We start from the raw sequence: 17,691 nt of genomic DNA on the forward strand, positions 1-17,691 counted from the left end.
ATAGGCGACATTGCACTGACTGTAGCTTAACGCCATCGGTTCCGATGATCCCTGCTTACAGCAACTGAGTCTTGAAGCGATTGGCCGGCAGTAAGATTCGGCTGCATCTAGTTGCCACTTTCAGAGATAGGCAGATGGTTTCTGTAGTCTATTCTCAACCTACTCCGCAACCAAGACTTGGCGTCGTTTCTCCTCTCGCTTTCATCTGCCAAGCACGTTGTCGTTCTAGAATACCCCAGATCTCCCCAATTTTTCCCATCCATCGTGTTTACCCCGCATCTGGGCGTGGCAACTAGGATAGGAGCAGAGACGGATCCGATGAGGTTCTCTGGAACATGTCACAACCAACTTCTCTTCACCCTCATTAATATCCAGTCGGATCCGATCCTTGTGACGCTGCAAGTCTCGGTTGCTTCCATACACTCACAACAACGCAGTCTCGGATCATGCAGAATCGCGTCGTCACCCGTCGTACCCAGTTTTCTAGTTGTGATGAGTGCCGCAGATCACGCGTCGCATGCGATTCCCAGAGCCGTCGCGGTGCTGCGGGCAAAGCCTCTGCTCCCTGTACGCGCTGTCGGAATCGAGATAGAGCCTGCACGTTCAAAGTGAGATCAAGACCAAACTCCCAAGAGGCAATGGACCTGACCATCAGTTACAGTGGATCCAAGATGCCAAAGCAGGAGCTTCGACAAGACATGCAGCTACTCCGTCAAAGGCGCCTGGTCGACGTAAGCGAGACTCTCGTCTTCAGCTTGATCAAATACTAGTTGAAGAGCCAGCTACTGCACCCACGCCGGAGGCATCTCCTGTCAATAGCTACGGATCTACGCAAAACTCACGACATGAGTCCTTGGAAGAGATTATGCCGGAGCGTGCCTCTGCCTCTCCAGACTCGGAGACGCATCCACTGAGAAACTCTCGCTCTGAATGGGAGTGGCTTCAGACTCTGTATAGACAAAACTTTGAAGTCGTTTTCGGGTCTTGGATGGGCCGTTATAGCTGTCCTTTCTTGTAAGTCCACAATACCATTCTCCTCCCCGAGGCACCTTGGCTCACTGCAAAAGATTTGGACAAGATGACCTCGCCGAGCGGTATATCAGTATATCAGATTTATGCTGTTACCTCGACAGATATATGGCGGAGACGTCCAAAGGGAGCCAAGGCTCATCTCGGGAACACCAGCGGGACAAGAAAAGAGACGACTTGATTACACAATCCTTGCGTGATACAATTGCTGCGTTTGCAGTTAGATGGCTACCAATCACCTCTTCAGATGGCCTCGATACCTCGCACCGGATCCAGACCATGTGGCGACAGGCCCGAAGGGACATGCTGAGAATCATCAACCGTCCCTCGTATCGATCGATGCTGTCCCTCTTTTTATTTGCCTTGACTCCCATTCCAATGGGCATATCCGAAGACGAGGAGGCGGATGGTGTCTCTGGACAGGTTTGCATCCACGCAGCTTTGCAGCAAGTTCAGTCTCTTCGAGCCCGACATAGGAATCTCCAATTCAGCGGCTCAAAAGTGACTCCGTCATCGAGCTCAATCCCGATGAGTTCTGCTCCAGAATCGGCCGACACTTCGAGCTTCATCAATGCGGAAAACATTGCCTACTGGGCAGCAATCACATTCGACACATCGGCATCTCTGACGCTCAATTGCAGGCCGCTCCTCTCATCGGGGCTCTTTGGCTTTGAGTCTGAGTTTACATGGAAACTTGTGCGGACCTGCTTGAACGTGTTTAATGAATCTTCAAAGAGTTGGTGTCAGGGCAGTGCTGAGATGACGGATGAAAGGGCCAACGAAATTATTGCGGCCGCTGCTTGCTGGAAGCTGATGGGTTGGAAACTGGCTGCTAATTTTAAAGAAGCTCTTCGGGATGGTCATGATGAGTCCGAGGTTCGAAAGGCGCTCTCGTATGTTAGCAATTCCTGGAAGGAGTTTGATGCTACTTTTCGGCCTTTTCTTGATGAATGCTACAAGCGGATGCAGTTTCTTGGGCAGCAAACAAAGCTTCGTTGGTGTGAGTATCTTTTACCTAACCATGTAACAATTCCTTCTGACGTTGACATAACCAGTCTCTCTTATGCTTCACTCTCACTTGAGTATATTGATGGTACTGGATACGATAGAAGTCGCAGATCGGTATGACCTGCTCGCTGATCTCAAAGACGCCAGCATTGAAGCAGAGAATACAGTCATGAATGCACTGGCGTTTGGTCTTCATAATACCATCACCTTGAGACGGACCATCGACTCACCTTGTGGAAGTGAAACGATACGCAGTGTTACATTTACTGTTCCGCTTCTTGCCTTTGACCCTTATCCGCATCATATAGTCGCTTCGGTGCAACTTATGCGGAAAGCCATTGATCGGGACTATAGGAATAAAAATATTACCCAAGATCTGTACGATAGTTTGAACGCAACTCTGGAATCTGCGTTGAAACACCTTCCCCAGAGCTCAAAGTCAATCCAGGCAGCTCGACAAAAGTTTTCGGCAGCGCCTGATGATGAGATACTCGAGGATACTCAAGTTCCGTATAGGGAGTTGCCGGCGCTGTTACACGGCTAGAGCGATGTCGATATTAGGTTCATTATATTAATACAATTAATAAACGTACACGATAAAACAGTTGTTCTATCTATCTTGAAGACTGACTCCTCGGATATGCAGCGATTACTCCTATGCTTGAGCGACAACGTTTGGTGCCTCCAGTGCCTCAGGTGCCGCGCTCGAGTCCAGCGTGACGCCATTAGATTGAGGAGGATAAAAGCCACCATGGGGAGATTTCGCGCCAAGCTTACCTTTGTCGATATACTCGCGACGCAAAAAGTCCACCGTATCAGTAGATAGCCCACGCTCCTTGATGTAATGGTCTTCGATGAGGGCAACAGTGTCCAACCCAATGACTGCAACATGTTAGTGAAAACTCATGCCACAGGGAGAGAATACACACCATCCATAAATCTACAAGGTCCTCCCCAAGCCTTTGTCAATTCTAAAGACAGAGTGTCGATTTCCTCTGGCGTAGACACTCCTTCAGCGAGAATAGCTAGCGTCTCCCTTTTTATCGCGGCCCAGAGTCTGTTGAAGATGAACCCTGTGCATTCTTTTCTCGCGAAAAATGGCTTTGTACCCACTTCCCTCTGTCTATCCATGAGAAAAGGGAAGATGTCTGGGTCCGTAAAGCCATCTGTCATCAGCTCACAGACCATGTTCAGGGGAGGCATGTAGTAATGCGTGTTCAGGACTCGCGACTTTGTCTCGTCCTTGAGCTTCCCAAGCATTTCGGAAGATTTATATGACGACGAGTTGCTGCCCAAGATGGCATCCTGAGGGGCATGTGTTTCGAGTTCTGAAAAGGTGTCTATTTTGAGCTGAATCTTTTCAGGAACTGCCTCGATGACTAGCCATGCATTTTGGACTGCCACGGCAAGGTCTTGGGATACTCTGACGGTTCCAACGGGCTTTTTTCCAGCACCAGGATAACTTTCAGCGTTCTCTTTGATGTAATCGAGACAGGGCTCATGCTGGTTCTGATCTGGCTCCCGAATCTGGACGTCATATCCACCAGATGCCCAAATGCAAGCTAAAAGGTTAGCCTGAACTATCAACTTCTCTCACATTTACGAACCGATGCGCCTTCCCAGTACACCGCCTCCTAAGACGGCAACTGGCCGGGTAGAATAGTTTTCTGGCAACATATTTGTTGGTATGGGAGGTATAGTGAATGAGACGAAGAAACACAACGCAAAAGATGTAGATGGTGGGCAGGAGACGAGAGGAGTGAATATATTGGGAATAAAAGTGAAGTTTCAGAGGTCGACAAATATATAAGGCACGGCCTAGGGATGAGAGGGTATTTCGGCCATCTCCCGAGTGTTATTTAACGGTGAAGAGGCAATGAAATCGAGACTGCGGGCCACCCTAGTTGATGGCGACGGCAAGGTAACATTTAGGCTTCTCATGGCTTTGAGACTAAACGAAGGATTCTAGGGTGCGGGGAAATCGCCTGGAGCAAGGAGTCACGCTACCTTGACTCTGGGGTTTGCCAGAAAATTGCAAGGGCTGTGGCAATGAGTCTCGAATCATGTGTGATGGCTAGGGAGAGACTCGGTTGGAATGATCTGAAGTGGAGTGGTTGTTATACTCCGGAAGAGATGTAGGAGTCCCGTCGCTGTAAGAAATCGGAACCGATGACCCCAAATTTGGGCTTTATACTGCAAATGTCGACTGCCGGGGCCCCAGTTTAACCTCGCCGGAGCGTTTCCGACCTCGACTAGCAGGGATTATCGGATCCGACGAGTTGCCTCGATGGGAATATCTAGTGCAGTTGATACGCGAATCCAACACTGATAGTTTGTTTAGAGGCTTAGTATGTCGGGATGGCGTGTAACTTTTCCCCTCCCTCATTCTTATCTTTTTCTTTTTGTACGTAGCTTTGCTGACACTAGAGTTGGGATTTGTTGGCAAATCAATAGTCGATTTCGGCACTCAGCTCAGGTCGCTTAAACGGCTCTTGTTTACAATCCTGACTGGTTGCTCAGACGAGAATAAAGCAAGCGACTGTGGTTTATATGCAGTTGTATTCAAAGGAAACGTCTATTCTAGTTATTTCAGCAATTTGCACGCTTATGCAGTGTTCTATCTTGTTAGTTCTATCAGTCAATATTAAAATGCAACGTAAAGGTCTTCATCGACCAATCTTGCGCAGTTCCAGCCAGCGCAACGGAGGGAATACAATCATGGCCCACGAAGACCCAACCCAGATGCCAAGATCAGCGCCGGTCGGACTGGCCAGCTTGGCAATGGGCCCAACGTAGTAGACTTGGTACATGCATAAGATGGCTCCAACCCATCCGATGAGAAACGCCGTCAGTGCAGCAAGACCAAGAGGCAGCCGTGAGGGATCCGACCACGCAGTCCAGTCAAAGCCGCGAGTTCTACGGAAAATCAGGTGCTCTTCCAGAGTGATGACGATGAAGATGGTCACCCAGTAGCCCATGAGCGCCAGAAAGTTCTCAAAGATGTCGTAGAGGTAGTTGCGGCCTCCCAGAGCACACGCGGTGTAGATGATGGCGCCGACACACGACAGGATCCATCGCGGGATTCGGGCGCCGTATCGGCCAAGCACCTGGAAGCACAAGGCTGCGGAATACGTGCCGGGGATGTTGTTTGCGACGAGGCCGAGGGCAACGAGGACGCCGAGAAACTTTCCGAAACCCCCCAGGCCTTGGTATCCTTCGAGAATGAGAGCTCCCGAAGACACTTCGTTGGCAGCGCTCCACGATGGCTGGGTAAAGGTCCCGGACGCAAGACCAACGCCTAGGAGGTAGGCGAAACTCATGGCAAGGCCCACGCCGGCGGCCGTCATGGCGAATGTCTTCCACTTTTTGGTGGTTTCGGGGTAGTAGACGTAAAAGTCTGCTGCGGCAGGGGCCCAGGCAATCGACGAAGAGAGGCAGAGCGAGAAGAAGGAGAGGCGGTTGCCCCTGATGGTTGATGGGCTTCCAACTGACTGGATCGAGGTGTCGAATTTGGGGCCCGCGGAACCGACCAGGATGAATGCTGCAATGAGTTGCGGAACCCAGGCCCATCTAGTGTTGTCAGTCTGGAGAATAACGGGGGGGGATGTTGTTTTCCTACCTTTCGTATGTTTGAAAGGTCGACATGCCAAAGACGACAATCACCCACGAGATGACGGCGATGATGATGATGCCGACGATGACGGTCAGTCTGCCATCAGCTACGGCCGACAGGATCTGGCCTCCTACGAGACAGTCAATCATGCCGTATCCGAGCATGATGACAATGTTTAAGATGGTGCAGATCTTGCTGGGCCAGTAGCCCATGAAATATCTCGCCACGACCTAGCAAACCATCAGAGCTGCAAACAGACATCTTATCCAAGTTGTACACGCGAAGGCCAGAGACTCAAAGAGTTGAAAAGAAAGAGAAAGCAAAAGAGAAAGCAGCCAAAAGCCGTCATACCATTGTTCGATTCCCGCTGACAGGGCCAAACGTGCTGATATAGGCCACGCCAATGGCCCCCAGCACAGCGCCAAAAGTCGCGCATAGCGCCGCGTCCGTAAAGCCGAGCGAATAGTCCAGCGGCCCCAGCATGCCAAGAGCCATGTTGTTGGCCGTGATGTTGGTGCTGAACCACAGCATCGTCATCTGCAGGTAGTTGGAGGCGCCCACTTTGCTGAGCCGCTCCGTCTCCGGCACCCGCTCGATGCCGCGGGACTCAAAGTGCTTGGAGTTGAGGATTCGCTGGTTGGCGCGCGCAAAGAAGCCGGTGGTGGAAGCCTCTTCGTCGGAGATTTGGCCCTCCAGCGCCGGCTCGGCTGCGGTGTCGTTGTCGTGCTTCTCCATTGTGTTGGAGTTGTCAGAGACTCATTTGCAAAACAAAACAGAACAGAACAGAAAGAAAGAAAAGGGGGCGACGGTGAGGTTTGTTACACAGCCTCGCATGGAGTCACAGTTGAAGATGGATTGATGGGAAAAATCTCTTATCCGCGCACGCGAGCAATGGCAATCAGGCCCACTAAAAGACTCGAGTTGCGGATTTCAACTAGGCTGTACGACTCAGCAAGGCTGTCGCAAAGAGTCTCAGAATATTATAAGCGCGTATGCGGGATAGTACAGTTGGGACCGCGATCAAGTGCTGCTTGCGCCTAGGATAGAGAGAACAGTCATGTATCCGATGATGTTGCTAATCTGCGCCATCAGATACTATAGAACTATTTACTCTAACGCATTGTTCTATATCGAGATGCTGCAACATGCACAACAGAGCTGGACTGGTTCGCCACGCGATCGATTAGTAAGTCATCAATTGATATAACTGAGACAAAAGAACGCAAGACAGCCGTTGAAAGATACAAAAACTAGAGGCTGAATATGCTTGACATTGTGTGGCTGGTACTCTTTGGTTCGGCTGACTGAATTTTAGTTCGCTATAATCCAACCCGACTCGAATAGGTTCCCTCACTGTTTCCGATAAGAAAGAAATTGGCAGGGCCTCCTCTCACCTGTATCAATCCTACATGGGCTTTTGGGGTGTTTATTAGCAGCTCTTGTTCATTTCAACTCTCATTGTATTTTATCAGTGAAGGAACAGCGCATGTCTCAGTTCTCCGTGGCGAAAAATAAATGGGGAGGGCAACTTTTTCGGATTTCGGCATCAGCCATGCCGAGTCCCGAGAAGCGATCAGCGTTCCATAATACGCGTTGCGCACTTTACTCTAAAACTGCCATTGTTGTTATTTGTGTACGCATTTCCTTGAGCCGCTTGACTTTTTCTAGTTGGAATGTTTAGCGTTTGGGCTGAGTTACCTTCAAGTCTGGCTCATTCAGAGCTTCTGATGACATTGTACCTTTTGGTTGTACTCTTGTAAAGCTACTGGACGTGTGAAAATTGTAGCATCGATACCTGTTCATCCCTTGGATCAGTATATTTTATCATCACCTGGACATTTCATTGCCGCCTTGGAAAATGTCAATATCCAAGAATTGGGAAATTGGTATACTTGCATGTACCAGAGCTTGGTATGTCCAGTGCAGAGCAACAAGTGGCCTTTCTAAAGAGATACCGCCTATAACCTCTGGGCCACATAGTTTATAGTATTCCAATACCCCAGCGCTGGACTCGCACCCTTATATTTGCCTTGTTTACTGGACTTGTCATTTTCTGCTTTCCTCCTACCTCTGAGGACTATGCAGATACCAGGTTGCCTCCATGACTTTCGATATAGTGTCTACATCTGATAGCTTCTTCGTTCCCATTACCCAGTGTGCCAACTCTGTAACCGCCAAGTTAAACATTGTATTAGTCAAATTTCGGACTTACCTCTCGTGATGCTCTCGTCTCGGTGTATCTGATCGCGGCTGGCGTACGACTTGGTCACCCCATGCTTGTGCAAGCGCTACAGCAGTGATAATCCGGCGTTATCTCCAAGGCCAGAGTATTTGTAAAGATGAGAGAAATAGCGTATCGTCATATCTTTATTGTCCGCGGGATTCTAGTAGGTGATTAGTGAGACGTGACACTAGTTTGTTCATAGAAAAAGGCTCTGGACCAAATAGGCAAATACTTGAAGGGATGCGACTGCATATCAACGAGCCCATCGGGCAAAGCAACCACATCAGCCGTCTTAGTCCCGTACGGATGTTTCCGTCCTGATTTTATATGGATACTTTCGTCATTCTGGTTCCGCTGACCCAAGGATATTAGCAAGCTGCAATTGTATTAGGCGTGGCATTCATCGTTGCAAATTCCCCATGCGGTAGGCCGTGAATTCTCGTGAATGGCTACGTGGACTCGATTACTAAATTTGCATGAGCCTATTGTTAAAGTCGTAAAAATTGAATAATAGGTTCAAAAGATGTTATACATGCAAGATTTCGTCATCAGTGCTACTACTATGTCTATACGGTTACGCTTATTCGTATTCTATCGGGAATCCCATGGCAAGCATGTACTACCGCCCTGTTCAAGCTTTTAGGGCTAGTAGTATCTAAGTGCTCGTGAGAGTTAGATCATTCAACATCAATATGGAAGAAGGCTTCCCATGCAATCTCTCTTGACATATCTCGTAATACAAAGCCTAAGGAAGGTCAGATTGAAGCAATACGCACGGTAGTTGAATGGATCAATTCGTCTTTACTTTCGACAACAGTGGCCTCTTATCACGGAAGTTTCTTTCAGTTCTTCCAGCTAACATGATGCACACCAAGTACTGGACAGGAGCCTCTGCGTCGGAAAGGGTCTGAGGCGAAAATCTTTCCATCTTTCCACTTAGCTGTCCGCCATATGCTATTCAATCCATCTTTATCAGCAAATACGTAGAGTGACTAGGCCGAATCATCTAAAACAGAACAAATTACATGACCGCCATGTGTTATGGCATAAATCAAATTGTTCATGTTTGGCGATGCTCCGGAATGATCCCGAGTGGCGTCATAGCGAATCACGGTATTTTGCACAGAAACGACGACTTCTTTACACTGGTTACCGAAACAGTCGTTAGCTGCTGATTAATTGCCAGTTATTGGCTTCTTGGTTGGCACTATCGTGTGTCTCCTTGTAGTTAGAGTTTAGAAGCCGACTAATCTAGCGTTTTCTGCGTATCCAGTCGCCCTGTCCAGGCAAAGCTTGTATGGAAAGCTCTTTGCAGCCTTCAACTAATCTTATTTCGGCAAATAGAGTCCAACACTTTTTCCTATGGGAGCTGAAAAAGCATACAACACTAGTAGCTGTAAAACACGCTTGTGGCAGTTTGACCTTCATACGCGCCGTTACTAGTCGAATAAAGCATCGTCTGGACTATACTAGCAACTCATAAAGATAACTTGCGATATCGCTTACTTATTTGATAGAATGAGTCGAGGTGCTTCATACATTATTTATTGCTTCTTCTCCCTTTCCTTAAAAGCACAATTTTGAGCGTCGATATATCGTTGGCTTCGATTTCTTCTACCAAACATCTTTCGCAGAACTAGCTGATCCAGCCAGTTATAGTAGTTGTTTAGGTTAAATGGATATACATGTATTCAACATTGTTCTTTAGCCCATCTGCAATATTTTTTAATAAATTCATGGCATAGAACAGCGCAGAACATCCCATTACGTAGCATCTCAGCTATGGCAGCATGAAGCTTTCCTGCCAGCCTAAAGCTAACAAGACTTCCGAAAGAGCATGGATGACAACGCCCAGCTAGTAGCACTCCAAATAAAAGCCGTCAACTTTGGGAACTAGAAGAAATTTACAAGGCCCAAGTGGTCAACTAGCAACTGTGGGAGATCAGCCGGGATAGAGCTTCTCCACACAAACGCCAGATTATTAAGATGGCATATTCCGAATGTGGCTACAAGATGTTTCTTAATCCAGCTACAGGTGTTCGCTGCTATGCTTACATTTTTCTGAGTGCTGACAATGCATTTTCATCTCCCACATCATTAATAATTCGACAGGTTTGTAACTGACACTTTCATATAAATGCATAGGTTGACATCGTCAAAGATGCAATTCAATAACCATCTCAGCCTACGATCTCTTGAGCTGTCAAAGCCTCACTAGCCTCTAGCAGTTTTAGTAGTACCTTGTACTAAAAGTTGACTCCTGGCCACAAGGCTTTTGCATTGGCCCGTTTCAAAACGTCAACAACAATTATACAAACTACAACAAGACCTCACACCCACCAAATGGCAGACTTCTTTCGCGACACGACAATTGGACAGACGGTCCGTCTCCTATCTGGAAAGAGACTGTTCCTTCATCCCGAAGAGAAGCCAGGATTCGTCCTGCCTCCCGAGTACCAGCTCTCACTCAATAATGAAGAAAAGCTTGCTGCAAGAGGATCCAGTCCCGCATCCACATTGCAGAATAGCGATGCCGATGTCGAGGCTCACAGAAGCTCAGTGGACGCCGCTGGCATTGAACTTTACAAGACAAAGTCGGTCCCAATCGCCCCGGTAAAGACTTCCGATGGCACTATTCTCGTCGACTAGTACTCTACCGACGATCCTGCAAATCCCCAGAACTGGTCCACCGGGAGGAGAGCATGGGTCGTCATTGTCATGAGCTTATACACCATGATTGCATACATGGCTGGTTCGCTCTACGCAACTTCAGAGGCTGGTGTTCAGAAACACTTTGGCGTGGGAAACCAAACTGTACTCCTCGGTCTCTCAATGTTTGTTCTGGCATATGGTGTTGGGCCCCTGTTCTTTGGTCCCATTACAGAGATTCCGGCTGTCGGTAGAGGTTGGGTGTATTCGCTCTCGTTCATTGTCACCTTTGCCCTCAGCTTTCCTACCGCTACCGTCAACAGCTTTGATGGATTGATTGCCCTGCGATTTTTCCAGGGCTTCTTTGGCAGTGTTGGTATTGCTATTGGCGGTGCCAGTGTCGGAGATGTCGTCCCCTTTCTGTATTTCCCGTATGGTCTGGTGGCGTGGATCTTGGCCTTTTGGTGGGCTCCTCCTATCGGGTACGTTGACAATTCACCCTCCTTCGATGGCAATAGTTACTGACTAACTTCTACAGAACCGTGAGCGGTGGCTACGCTGCTATGGCACATGGCTGGCGATGGCCTATGTGGTTGATCACCTGGTGGTCAGCGCCCATGTTGCTGATGCTTCTATTCCTTACGCCAGAGACATCCCCTTCCAATATCTTGCTCAGACGTGCGCAGCGCCTTCGAGCCCTTACCAGCGATTCACGACTCCAGTCTCAGGGTGAACTTGACCAACGTGGCATGACTGCTGCAAGCATTGTGATGGAGACTCTCATCCGACCCTTTGAGATTGCCATCAAGGATCCCGCTGTTGCCTATGTCCACTTGTATACCGCCTTCTTCTACGGCGTCTTCTTCTGCTTCTTTGAAGTCTTTCCTCTCGTCTTCATCCCCGTCTACGGCTTCAACCTTGGAGAAATCGGCCTGGTCTTCCAGTGCTGCGGTATTGGCGCCACAATTGGCACAGTCTTCTACTTCCTCTTCCTGCGCTATTACATGATTCCCGATAACGTCAAGAACGGCTTCGACAACCACGAGCAGCGTCTGATTCCTGCTCTTGCTGGTTCTGTTCTGACTCCCATCGGCCTCTTCATCTTTGCCTGGACTCATTATGCCCATATCCACTGGATTGCTCCAATGATTGGCGTTGTCACGTTCTGCGTTGGAATGTTCTGGATCATCATGGCGCTCTTTACCTATGTGCCAGTTTCGTATACGCAGTACACGGCTTCCATCTACACATCCAACGGCATTGCTAGATCCATAATTGCGTGCTCGGCAGTCCACATTGCACGGCCTCTGTTTATCAATGTCGGAACTCACAAAGGTGTGACTATCCTTGCGTGTCTGAATGTGCTTGGAATTCCGGCGACATGGTACATTTACAAGAAGGGTGCTCAGCTTCGAGCCAAGTCCAAGTTTGCCCAGGGCTAATGGTACTGAAGGTATATATAGAAGAAAAGGAGAGAAGTATTAGCATTGCAAGGAAAAGGCGAGGCGGCTTTATGAAGTATTTCAAGCGATTGCTTATACAAATACTACTATTATAATAAGCTCAATCTTGATTAAATAAATAAAACTATTATTTAAAAAAAGAATTTAGTTTTAAAAGCTATAGTTTTTATATTACTTTATGAGTCAAAAAGCCCTTAGGTATTACCTTTTTCTTTTAGGAAAAAGAAGAAGAATAGTATTGAACTATAGGCTTTTATCTTGGTACAATACTCTTTATAAAATCCTTAATATCCAAGCTAGGCTCACCCTTGTCTGTTTTTTCCGGGAACTTTTCATCTAAGCTTACCCATATATCGTTTGTTTTTGAGCCCTGCCTATTGCCACTTAAAATGTTAAAGATTGTATTCATGCCTTCCTTTGATTTGGCATGATTGAGTCGATCTTTCTTCAATGACTCTTCTACCTCGTCCTTGATATGCATATGTGCGCTAAGTGCAAAAAGGACAAGACCAGCCAGGCCGGCAGCAAATGCAGTTGCAATAGAACTACCGCTCACGTCTTTGATCCGATTATCAACATCGGGCAGCGAGATGTCCTTGCCAGGCAGTATGAAATTAGATCCTGTTCGGCTGTGCTGAGCTTTGTCTCCCCACTTAGTTGCAGAACCGATTTTAAACACATCAGAGAGGCCACAGGGATAGTAGTCATCAATGTTGACACCTTCCTCATCGTTAAGGGAGGCAAACAAGAGAATACCATGGGCTTTTGCTTTCGAGATAGTTTCCTTGAACGTTGCGATCTCTTCGGTACTGCAATCTCCGCCTTTAGCCTTGAACGACCAGCTCATTGATATAATGTCAACGCCCATCTCCTTGGCCCAATTTATAGCCTGCTCAGTATTAGTATATATGCTTTGTATGTAATGGAGCTTGGATCTCGCACTTTGATTGCAGATTCGAGAGTGAACTCTTGCGTGTCCGAGTCGTCCATTCTTGCGACATACAGCCTTGCCATGGGGCATACTTTCTGTATGCAAATGGCCATTTGGGTTCCGTGAACTGGTGGGCGGGCATCCCACTCCTGGAACTCGGCATCCCATGTTTGCGCGTGTGGAATAGCCCGTTTCCCACGGCAAAAGGATTGGCCCCGCTCGATGGCACGTACTTCGGAGTTTTCTCTATCCACCCCTTTGTCGATAAGCGCAATTTTTACTACTTCCTCAATGGGCACTTTTTTGAAGGTGAGAAGCAAGTCAATCATCTCTTGCATCTTGCGAATCCAAACCGGTCTGTAATTCATGTTAAAAACGTGATTATAGAAGGCCTCATTGGAGACCGCTACTTACTCAGAGGCAATAGGATCACTGGCCGAGCCCTTTATGCCCAAGTCTTGTGAGGCCGACAAGTGCTGAGCTGATTCTTTTGGTACTCGTAGTTTGATCTTTTCTTTTCTGATATCTTTTTGCCGCCGCTTCCAAAACTTCTCTTGAAAATCTTGGAATGCTTCTTGACAGACCGTTTCAGTTTCCATTGACTGTCGCGAAAGTTAGCTAGAAGAATAGCTGCATTAATCAGAGTCCAACCTTTTCGGCTAATACGATAGTGATTGATTCAATCTAAAATCTGTTTAAGCTTCTGATACTCAGAGTGCCATGAGTTTTTATCTGGCCAAGACCATGATGGACTTACCTTCTCGAGCTGGGCCAAACCCCTCTTACAGGCCCAACTTTGCATTACAGCTATGTTCCCACTCCAGTATAGGTAAAGCTCTCTGGTATTCACCGCGCCCTTGAGAATTGTCTCGCTGCTGATGTCATACTTTCTCCAGTCCCATATTTCGATGTCAAACGGCTTCAACATGGTGTAAATAGCCTCATCTGTATGTGGCACTTTGCCCTGCTCACGGTCTTCGACCGAGACTCTGAAAATCTTCTTGACCTTCTTCTCCCCCAGCCATTGAAATATAGCCACATGCGGGTTGCGTTCCTCTTCCTTCTTCTTCTCGTGATCTATGGTCGGATTATTGGAGGTCGTATCGCTCTCGGTGTCAACCTTCGATTCTTGCGCGTGGTATTGCGGAAGGCTCACATACTCGAGTGCACTGTCTAATTGCACCTTGACCTTTTGTGCTCTTTCATCCATGTACTTCTTGCCTGATCCAATCACCTTGGCAAGATCGAGGTGAATCTCCGGTGCTATCAAACAACTCGTCATCCATCTATGTCCTATCCACTAACATGAAAATGAAATCACGCATCTCACTCACCATCAGCCAGCTTTTCGTGGAGATACTTCTGCTTCTCGGTTTTGGTGAGACTGCTGCGAATACAAACGTGTTTAAAAAGGCAATCGACGCTTTCCATTGCTCTCTTCCGTTTCTCATTGTTGCCAGTGTTAAGAATATCTTTAAGAAGACGATAAGGGGTCTTGGGAGGGGCCGTTTGCCTGGCATCCTTGGAACGCTCTTTGATGTAGATTGAATCCGGGCAACGGAGGACGAGCATCTCTATGACCTGTGACAAGCGTACATAGTCAATGTCAAGATGCTTAAAAAGTTCAATTGCCCGGTGAAGCGGCGTGCGACCGTCGCTGTCAAAGAAACAAAGTAAGTTTCTCTTTGTACTCATGTCTGGGCATAGTCTAATTAGGCTCAAAAAGCTCTTGTGGAAGCCCTCCATCTCCTCCTTGGTTCTTGTTTCCATAAAAGCCGTCTGGTCTTCGAGAGCAATATGAAGCCAAGTCTCATAGCTATCTTTGTGCTTTTCAGGAATCTCGACGGCTTTTGACAGCTGGGCTCGGTATTCGCGGGCCCGTGAGATAAAATTTTCCTTCTCGACAAGCTCATGCAGGCATTGGCCTACCAATTTTTGCTCGTGAAGCTCCGTCAGAAGGAGTCTCGGAAAATAAATCTGAGAAAGTGCACAAGTCTGAGGAGAAGTGGAAATTCCGCTACCATGGTTTGGACATGTGTCTTGGAGCGCTCGTAGGTCTTCATCAGAAACAACCAGGCTGATAATGTCAAAAGCCAGGGTTTTGCACTTCTTGAGCGTCTTCTCGAATAATCTCGCTTGATTCCCTTCGTCAGCCGATTGACAGATAAGCTGAGGGTGCTTCATCACTAGACACTGCACAAATTCACGAACTCGGCTCGGCGGCTCTTGAACCAAGGTGGGGTTGTCTTTGGCCTCCTCGGCTAGACGATTCAAGATCTGATCAAGAAGATTCAAACCCCCAAAGCCCTGGGATGAGAGAACCTTGGGGTCTTTAGTGTAGTATTTCTCGTAAATGTCTAGCGCAGTGCTAGGCTGGCTGCCGTCAATCCCATCAAACAACTCATCGGCTAGTTTTTCATGAGTTTTGGTCCGTAAACGAAGTATTTGGACCCTGCTGACTGGAGCTGAGACTTTCTCTTCTGAATTTTGATCTTTTTCGTTCTTCTTTTCGTTCTTCTTTTCGTTCTTCTTGTCGATTCCTGTAAGCTGAGTTGCCCCTTTTCCGTCGTCCTTTGGATACGCCTCTGCCCGCCTTTTGGAATCCATCTGCCTTTCAGGTACACTGGAAGAGTTGAGACGATGAATAGTGAAGGCTAGCTCGCGGGTGTCTGTCGAGTGCCAGGACACTAAGCCTTCCATCTTCCGAGCGAATGTTCACCGACTACCTAGATGACTACCACGGATAGTTGGAAAGCAGAAGAGACGGGTAACGGTAGTGCATACAAGACGTGTTCAATTTCCAAAGCACTATTGAATGGGCGAAAAGTCCAAGCATGCAGATTTTGAAGGATGCTCGGTAACCTTTCGGTAATGGGCGCGATGGTTTCTATTTTCAGACGTGTTTGATGCCTGGGGGGTTTACAGCTGTTACCAATCCTACCCTTGTCAATTTCCAGCCGCACCTCCAAGAGGTCGGTCACAAGGCTTTGACAAATCCCAGTCTAGAAACGCTACATTCCTGTGGCCGTCGTTGGCAAGCGACCCACCAATCAATATATTTGTATTTAACCCTTTTCATTGTACTCCGAAATGAGCTATTTCTTTGCAAAGCTCTTGATCATCAGGGACATTCTCTACCAATTCTCTGATTCTCTCCAAGTCTAGGGATCAGATATCAAATATGGATCACGACGAGGACCAAAGCTTCACAATCCCCGTGCAGCTTCGATTGGAAAGGAGCGATGCCAACATGCACACGCTGCAAGATGGCGATGAGGATAACCGTAAGAATATCACCGATGATTCTACGGACGGATTCCTTATCAAAATCACGCTAGACAAAGTCATTCATGCGGAACCCCCGAGCCTGCTGACATTCATCGGCCTCAAATTCCGCTTCGAGGGCCTCGACGATAGGCGCCGATTTCGCTACGTTGAAGTAAACATTCGGTTTGAGGACAACACCGATCCTCTCACCAGCCTCGACCCAGAGGTGGTGGAGCTGTGGCCCAATGGCCCCCACGTGTGGAAGCAGACCGATATCAACACGGAGGTCAACATCAGCGGCGAAGGGACTTTGCAGGGTGGGCCAAGCTATGCAGGCGGTTCAGCAAAGGGAACGTGGGCCAAGAGGTCTACTTACGGCTTTACGGACCAGGCCACTTTTTCCGGCGCAACCCGGCTGCTGGAGAAGAAGGTGGGGAGCGACAACGGCGTCTTTTTGAGACTCAACGAGAGCCGCCACGGAAGGTCAGGGGTGGTTAAACAGATCCACACCGGAATCCTTCTGCAACGCAAAGAGGGCACAGGAGCATTCCGGGCCTATTTCGACATTGAAGCCAAGGCTGATATGAGATTTTCCTGGGCGAACGGGCTGAAGAAGCTGAGGGGTGTTGATCACAGAACTGATCCGGTCAAATTTATGCCAGGCAAAAACTTCCTTGGCTGGCAGGACGTGGCAGGTATCACGAAGGATCAGCCTGATGCCGCAATGGTACAGAGATATGGCGACGCCATGGCTTGGATTGAGCTCGACCTCGTAAAGCAGTATGAGAGGAAAGAGGGTGGGTGGCAGCAGGCTGAGATGCAACGTCCGGGTGGCAAACAAGGCATACTGTAGGGAAAGAAGCCGCCGAGAGGGGTAGAACAGCATGCAGAGCGGTTTCTTTTCCGTTAGCTTGCTCTTTCAGCTAGCCACTAGATATGCAGTAAATAAATGATAGTACGTGAATGGCATGAGCTGGCTGATAATCCTGACCAACACCCTGCGGGTTATGCCGCAGACAGAATCAGCCAAACCAATGAGAGAGCCCTGAGGCTGAATAACCCCTCCCTCAGATTCAGGCTGCAATGCACGCGACTGCCTTTATTGTTGTACAAGGAGGGTTAATGGAGTATGGAGCTACTGAACAATTGGCTTTGTTCTCGCCTTTTTCGTGCGCGGTGCCGTCAGACCATTCACAGAAATCCTGGGCGTTGCTTGCGCATAACTTGGCCCTAATACTATTGAGAGAAATTGCTTAAACTGATTCTCTTCTTTAGTGTGTTTTCATGACGTATAATGTTAGTAATTGTCAAATCTTAGCCCTCCTCTAGCATCCCAAAGGGAGAAAACAAGACCCGTAACTGTACTTGTTCCTGCATGCAGTATTTGTATCTTAAGGCCAATATCGACAGTGGCCTTAACATTTGTTTGTATTCTTTTCAGCACTAAACCTTGTCCCATCCAAATCTTGAAAGTACGGACGAGAGTATCATCGTTTGGTCATCGCAT

The 17,691-nt window shown here is 47.9% G+C and overlaps 8 protein-coding genes across 9 annotated transcripts; 4 read left to right on the plus strand and 4 right to left on the minus strand.

The window, feature by feature from the left end:
- Positions 1–164: 164 nt before the first annotated feature.
- TrAtP1_002458 (uncharacterized protein) lies at positions 165–2,581 on the plus strand (the record flags this gene model as incomplete). Its single annotated transcript, XM_014085373.2, has 4 exons — positions 165–608; positions 662–1,014; positions 1,068–2,029; positions 2,085–2,581. Exons 1-4 carry the CDS (start codon positions 447–449, stop codon positions 2,579–2,581), a joined length of 1,974 nt encoding a protein of 657 aa, XP_013940848.2. The 5' UTR covers positions 165–446.
- An 8-nt stretch (positions 2,582–2,589) lies between these two features.
- On the minus strand, positions 2,590–4,177 carry TrAtP1_002459 (uncharacterized protein). Its single transcript, XM_014085372.2, has 3 exons — positions 3,645–4,177; positions 2,967–3,599; positions 2,590–2,919 (listed from the first exon to the last, which is right to left on the minus strand). The coding sequence occupies exons 1-3, from the start codon at positions 3,712–3,714 to the stop codon at positions 2,693–2,695; spliced, it is 930 nt and encodes a 309-aa protein (XP_013940847.1). The 5' UTR covers positions 3,715–4,177; the 3' UTR covers positions 2,590–2,692.
- Positions 4,178–4,579: 402 nt separating this feature from the next.
- TrAtP1_002460 (uncharacterized protein) lies at positions 4,580–6,601 on the minus strand. Of its 2 annotated transcripts, XM_014085371.2 has the most exons (3): positions 6,002–6,601; positions 5,657–5,880; positions 4,580–5,607 (listed from the first exon to the last, which is right to left on the minus strand). In XM_014085371.2, the coding sequence occupies exons 1-3, from the start codon at positions 6,383–6,385 to the stop codon at positions 4,704–4,706; spliced, it is 1,512 nt and encodes a 503-aa protein (XP_013940846.1). In that variant the 5' UTR covers positions 6,386–6,601; the 3' UTR covers positions 4,580–4,703. The 2 variants fall into 2 exon arrangements, with proteins under 2 accessions (XP_013940846.1, XP_065967551.1); XM_066111476.1 differs by having other exon boundaries at positions 5,657–6,601.
- Positions 6,602–10,217: 3,616 nt separating this feature from the next.
- On the plus strand, positions 10,218–10,523 carry TrAtP1_002461 (uncharacterized protein; the record flags this gene model as incomplete). The annotated part of the gene is made up of 1 exon (XM_066111477.1): positions 10,218–10,523. The coding sequence occupies one exon, from the start codon at positions 10,218–10,220 to the stop codon at positions 10,521–10,523; it is 306 nt and encodes a 101-aa protein (XP_065967552.1).
- Positions 10,524–10,607: 84 nt separating this feature from the next.
- On the plus strand, positions 10,608–11,965 carry TrAtP1_002462 (uncharacterized protein; the record flags this gene model as incomplete). The annotated part of the gene is made up of 2 exons (XM_014085370.2): positions 10,608–11,005; positions 11,062–11,965. The coding sequence occupies 2 exons, from the start codon at positions 10,608–10,610 to the stop codon at positions 11,963–11,965; spliced, it is 1,302 nt and encodes a 433-aa protein (XP_013940845.2).
- A 273-nt stretch (positions 11,966–12,238) lies between these two features.
- TrAtP1_002463 (uncharacterized protein) lies at positions 12,239–14,199 on the minus strand (the record flags this gene model as incomplete). The annotated part of the gene is made up of 5 exons (XM_066111478.1): positions 12,239–12,875; positions 12,929–13,274; positions 13,332–13,519; positions 13,569–13,601; positions 13,675–14,199. The coding sequence occupies 5 exons, from the start codon at positions 14,197–14,199 to the stop codon at positions 12,240–12,242; spliced, it is 1,728 nt and encodes a 575-aa protein (XP_065967553.1). The 3' UTR covers position 12,239.
- A 44-nt stretch (positions 14,200–14,243) lies between these two features.
- Positions 14,244–15,751, minus strand: TrAtP1_002464 (uncharacterized protein; the record flags this gene model as incomplete). Its single annotated transcript, XM_066111479.1, has 1 exon — positions 14,244–15,751. Exon 1 carries the CDS (start codon positions 15,615–15,617, stop codon positions 14,244–14,246), a length of 1,374 nt encoding a protein of 457 aa, XP_065967554.1. The 5' UTR covers positions 15,618–15,751.
- A 225-nt stretch (positions 15,752–15,976) lies between these two features.
- On the plus strand, positions 15,977–17,080 carry TrAtP1_002465 (uncharacterized protein). The gene has a single exon (XM_014085368.2). The coding sequence runs from the start codon at positions 16,099–16,101 to the stop codon at positions 17,035–17,037; it is 939 nt and encodes a 312-aa protein (XP_013940843.2). The 5' UTR covers positions 15,977–16,098; the 3' UTR covers positions 17,038–17,080.
- The last annotated feature ends 611 nt before the right edge of the window (positions 17,081–17,691 follow it).

Source organism: Trichoderma atroviride, chromosome 1, assembly GCF_020647795.1.
Source record: "Trichoderma atroviride chromosome 1, complete sequence".
Classification (NCBI taxonomy): domain Eukaryota; kingdom Fungi; phylum Ascomycota; class Sordariomycetes; order Hypocreales; family Hypocreaceae; genus Trichoderma; species Trichoderma atroviride.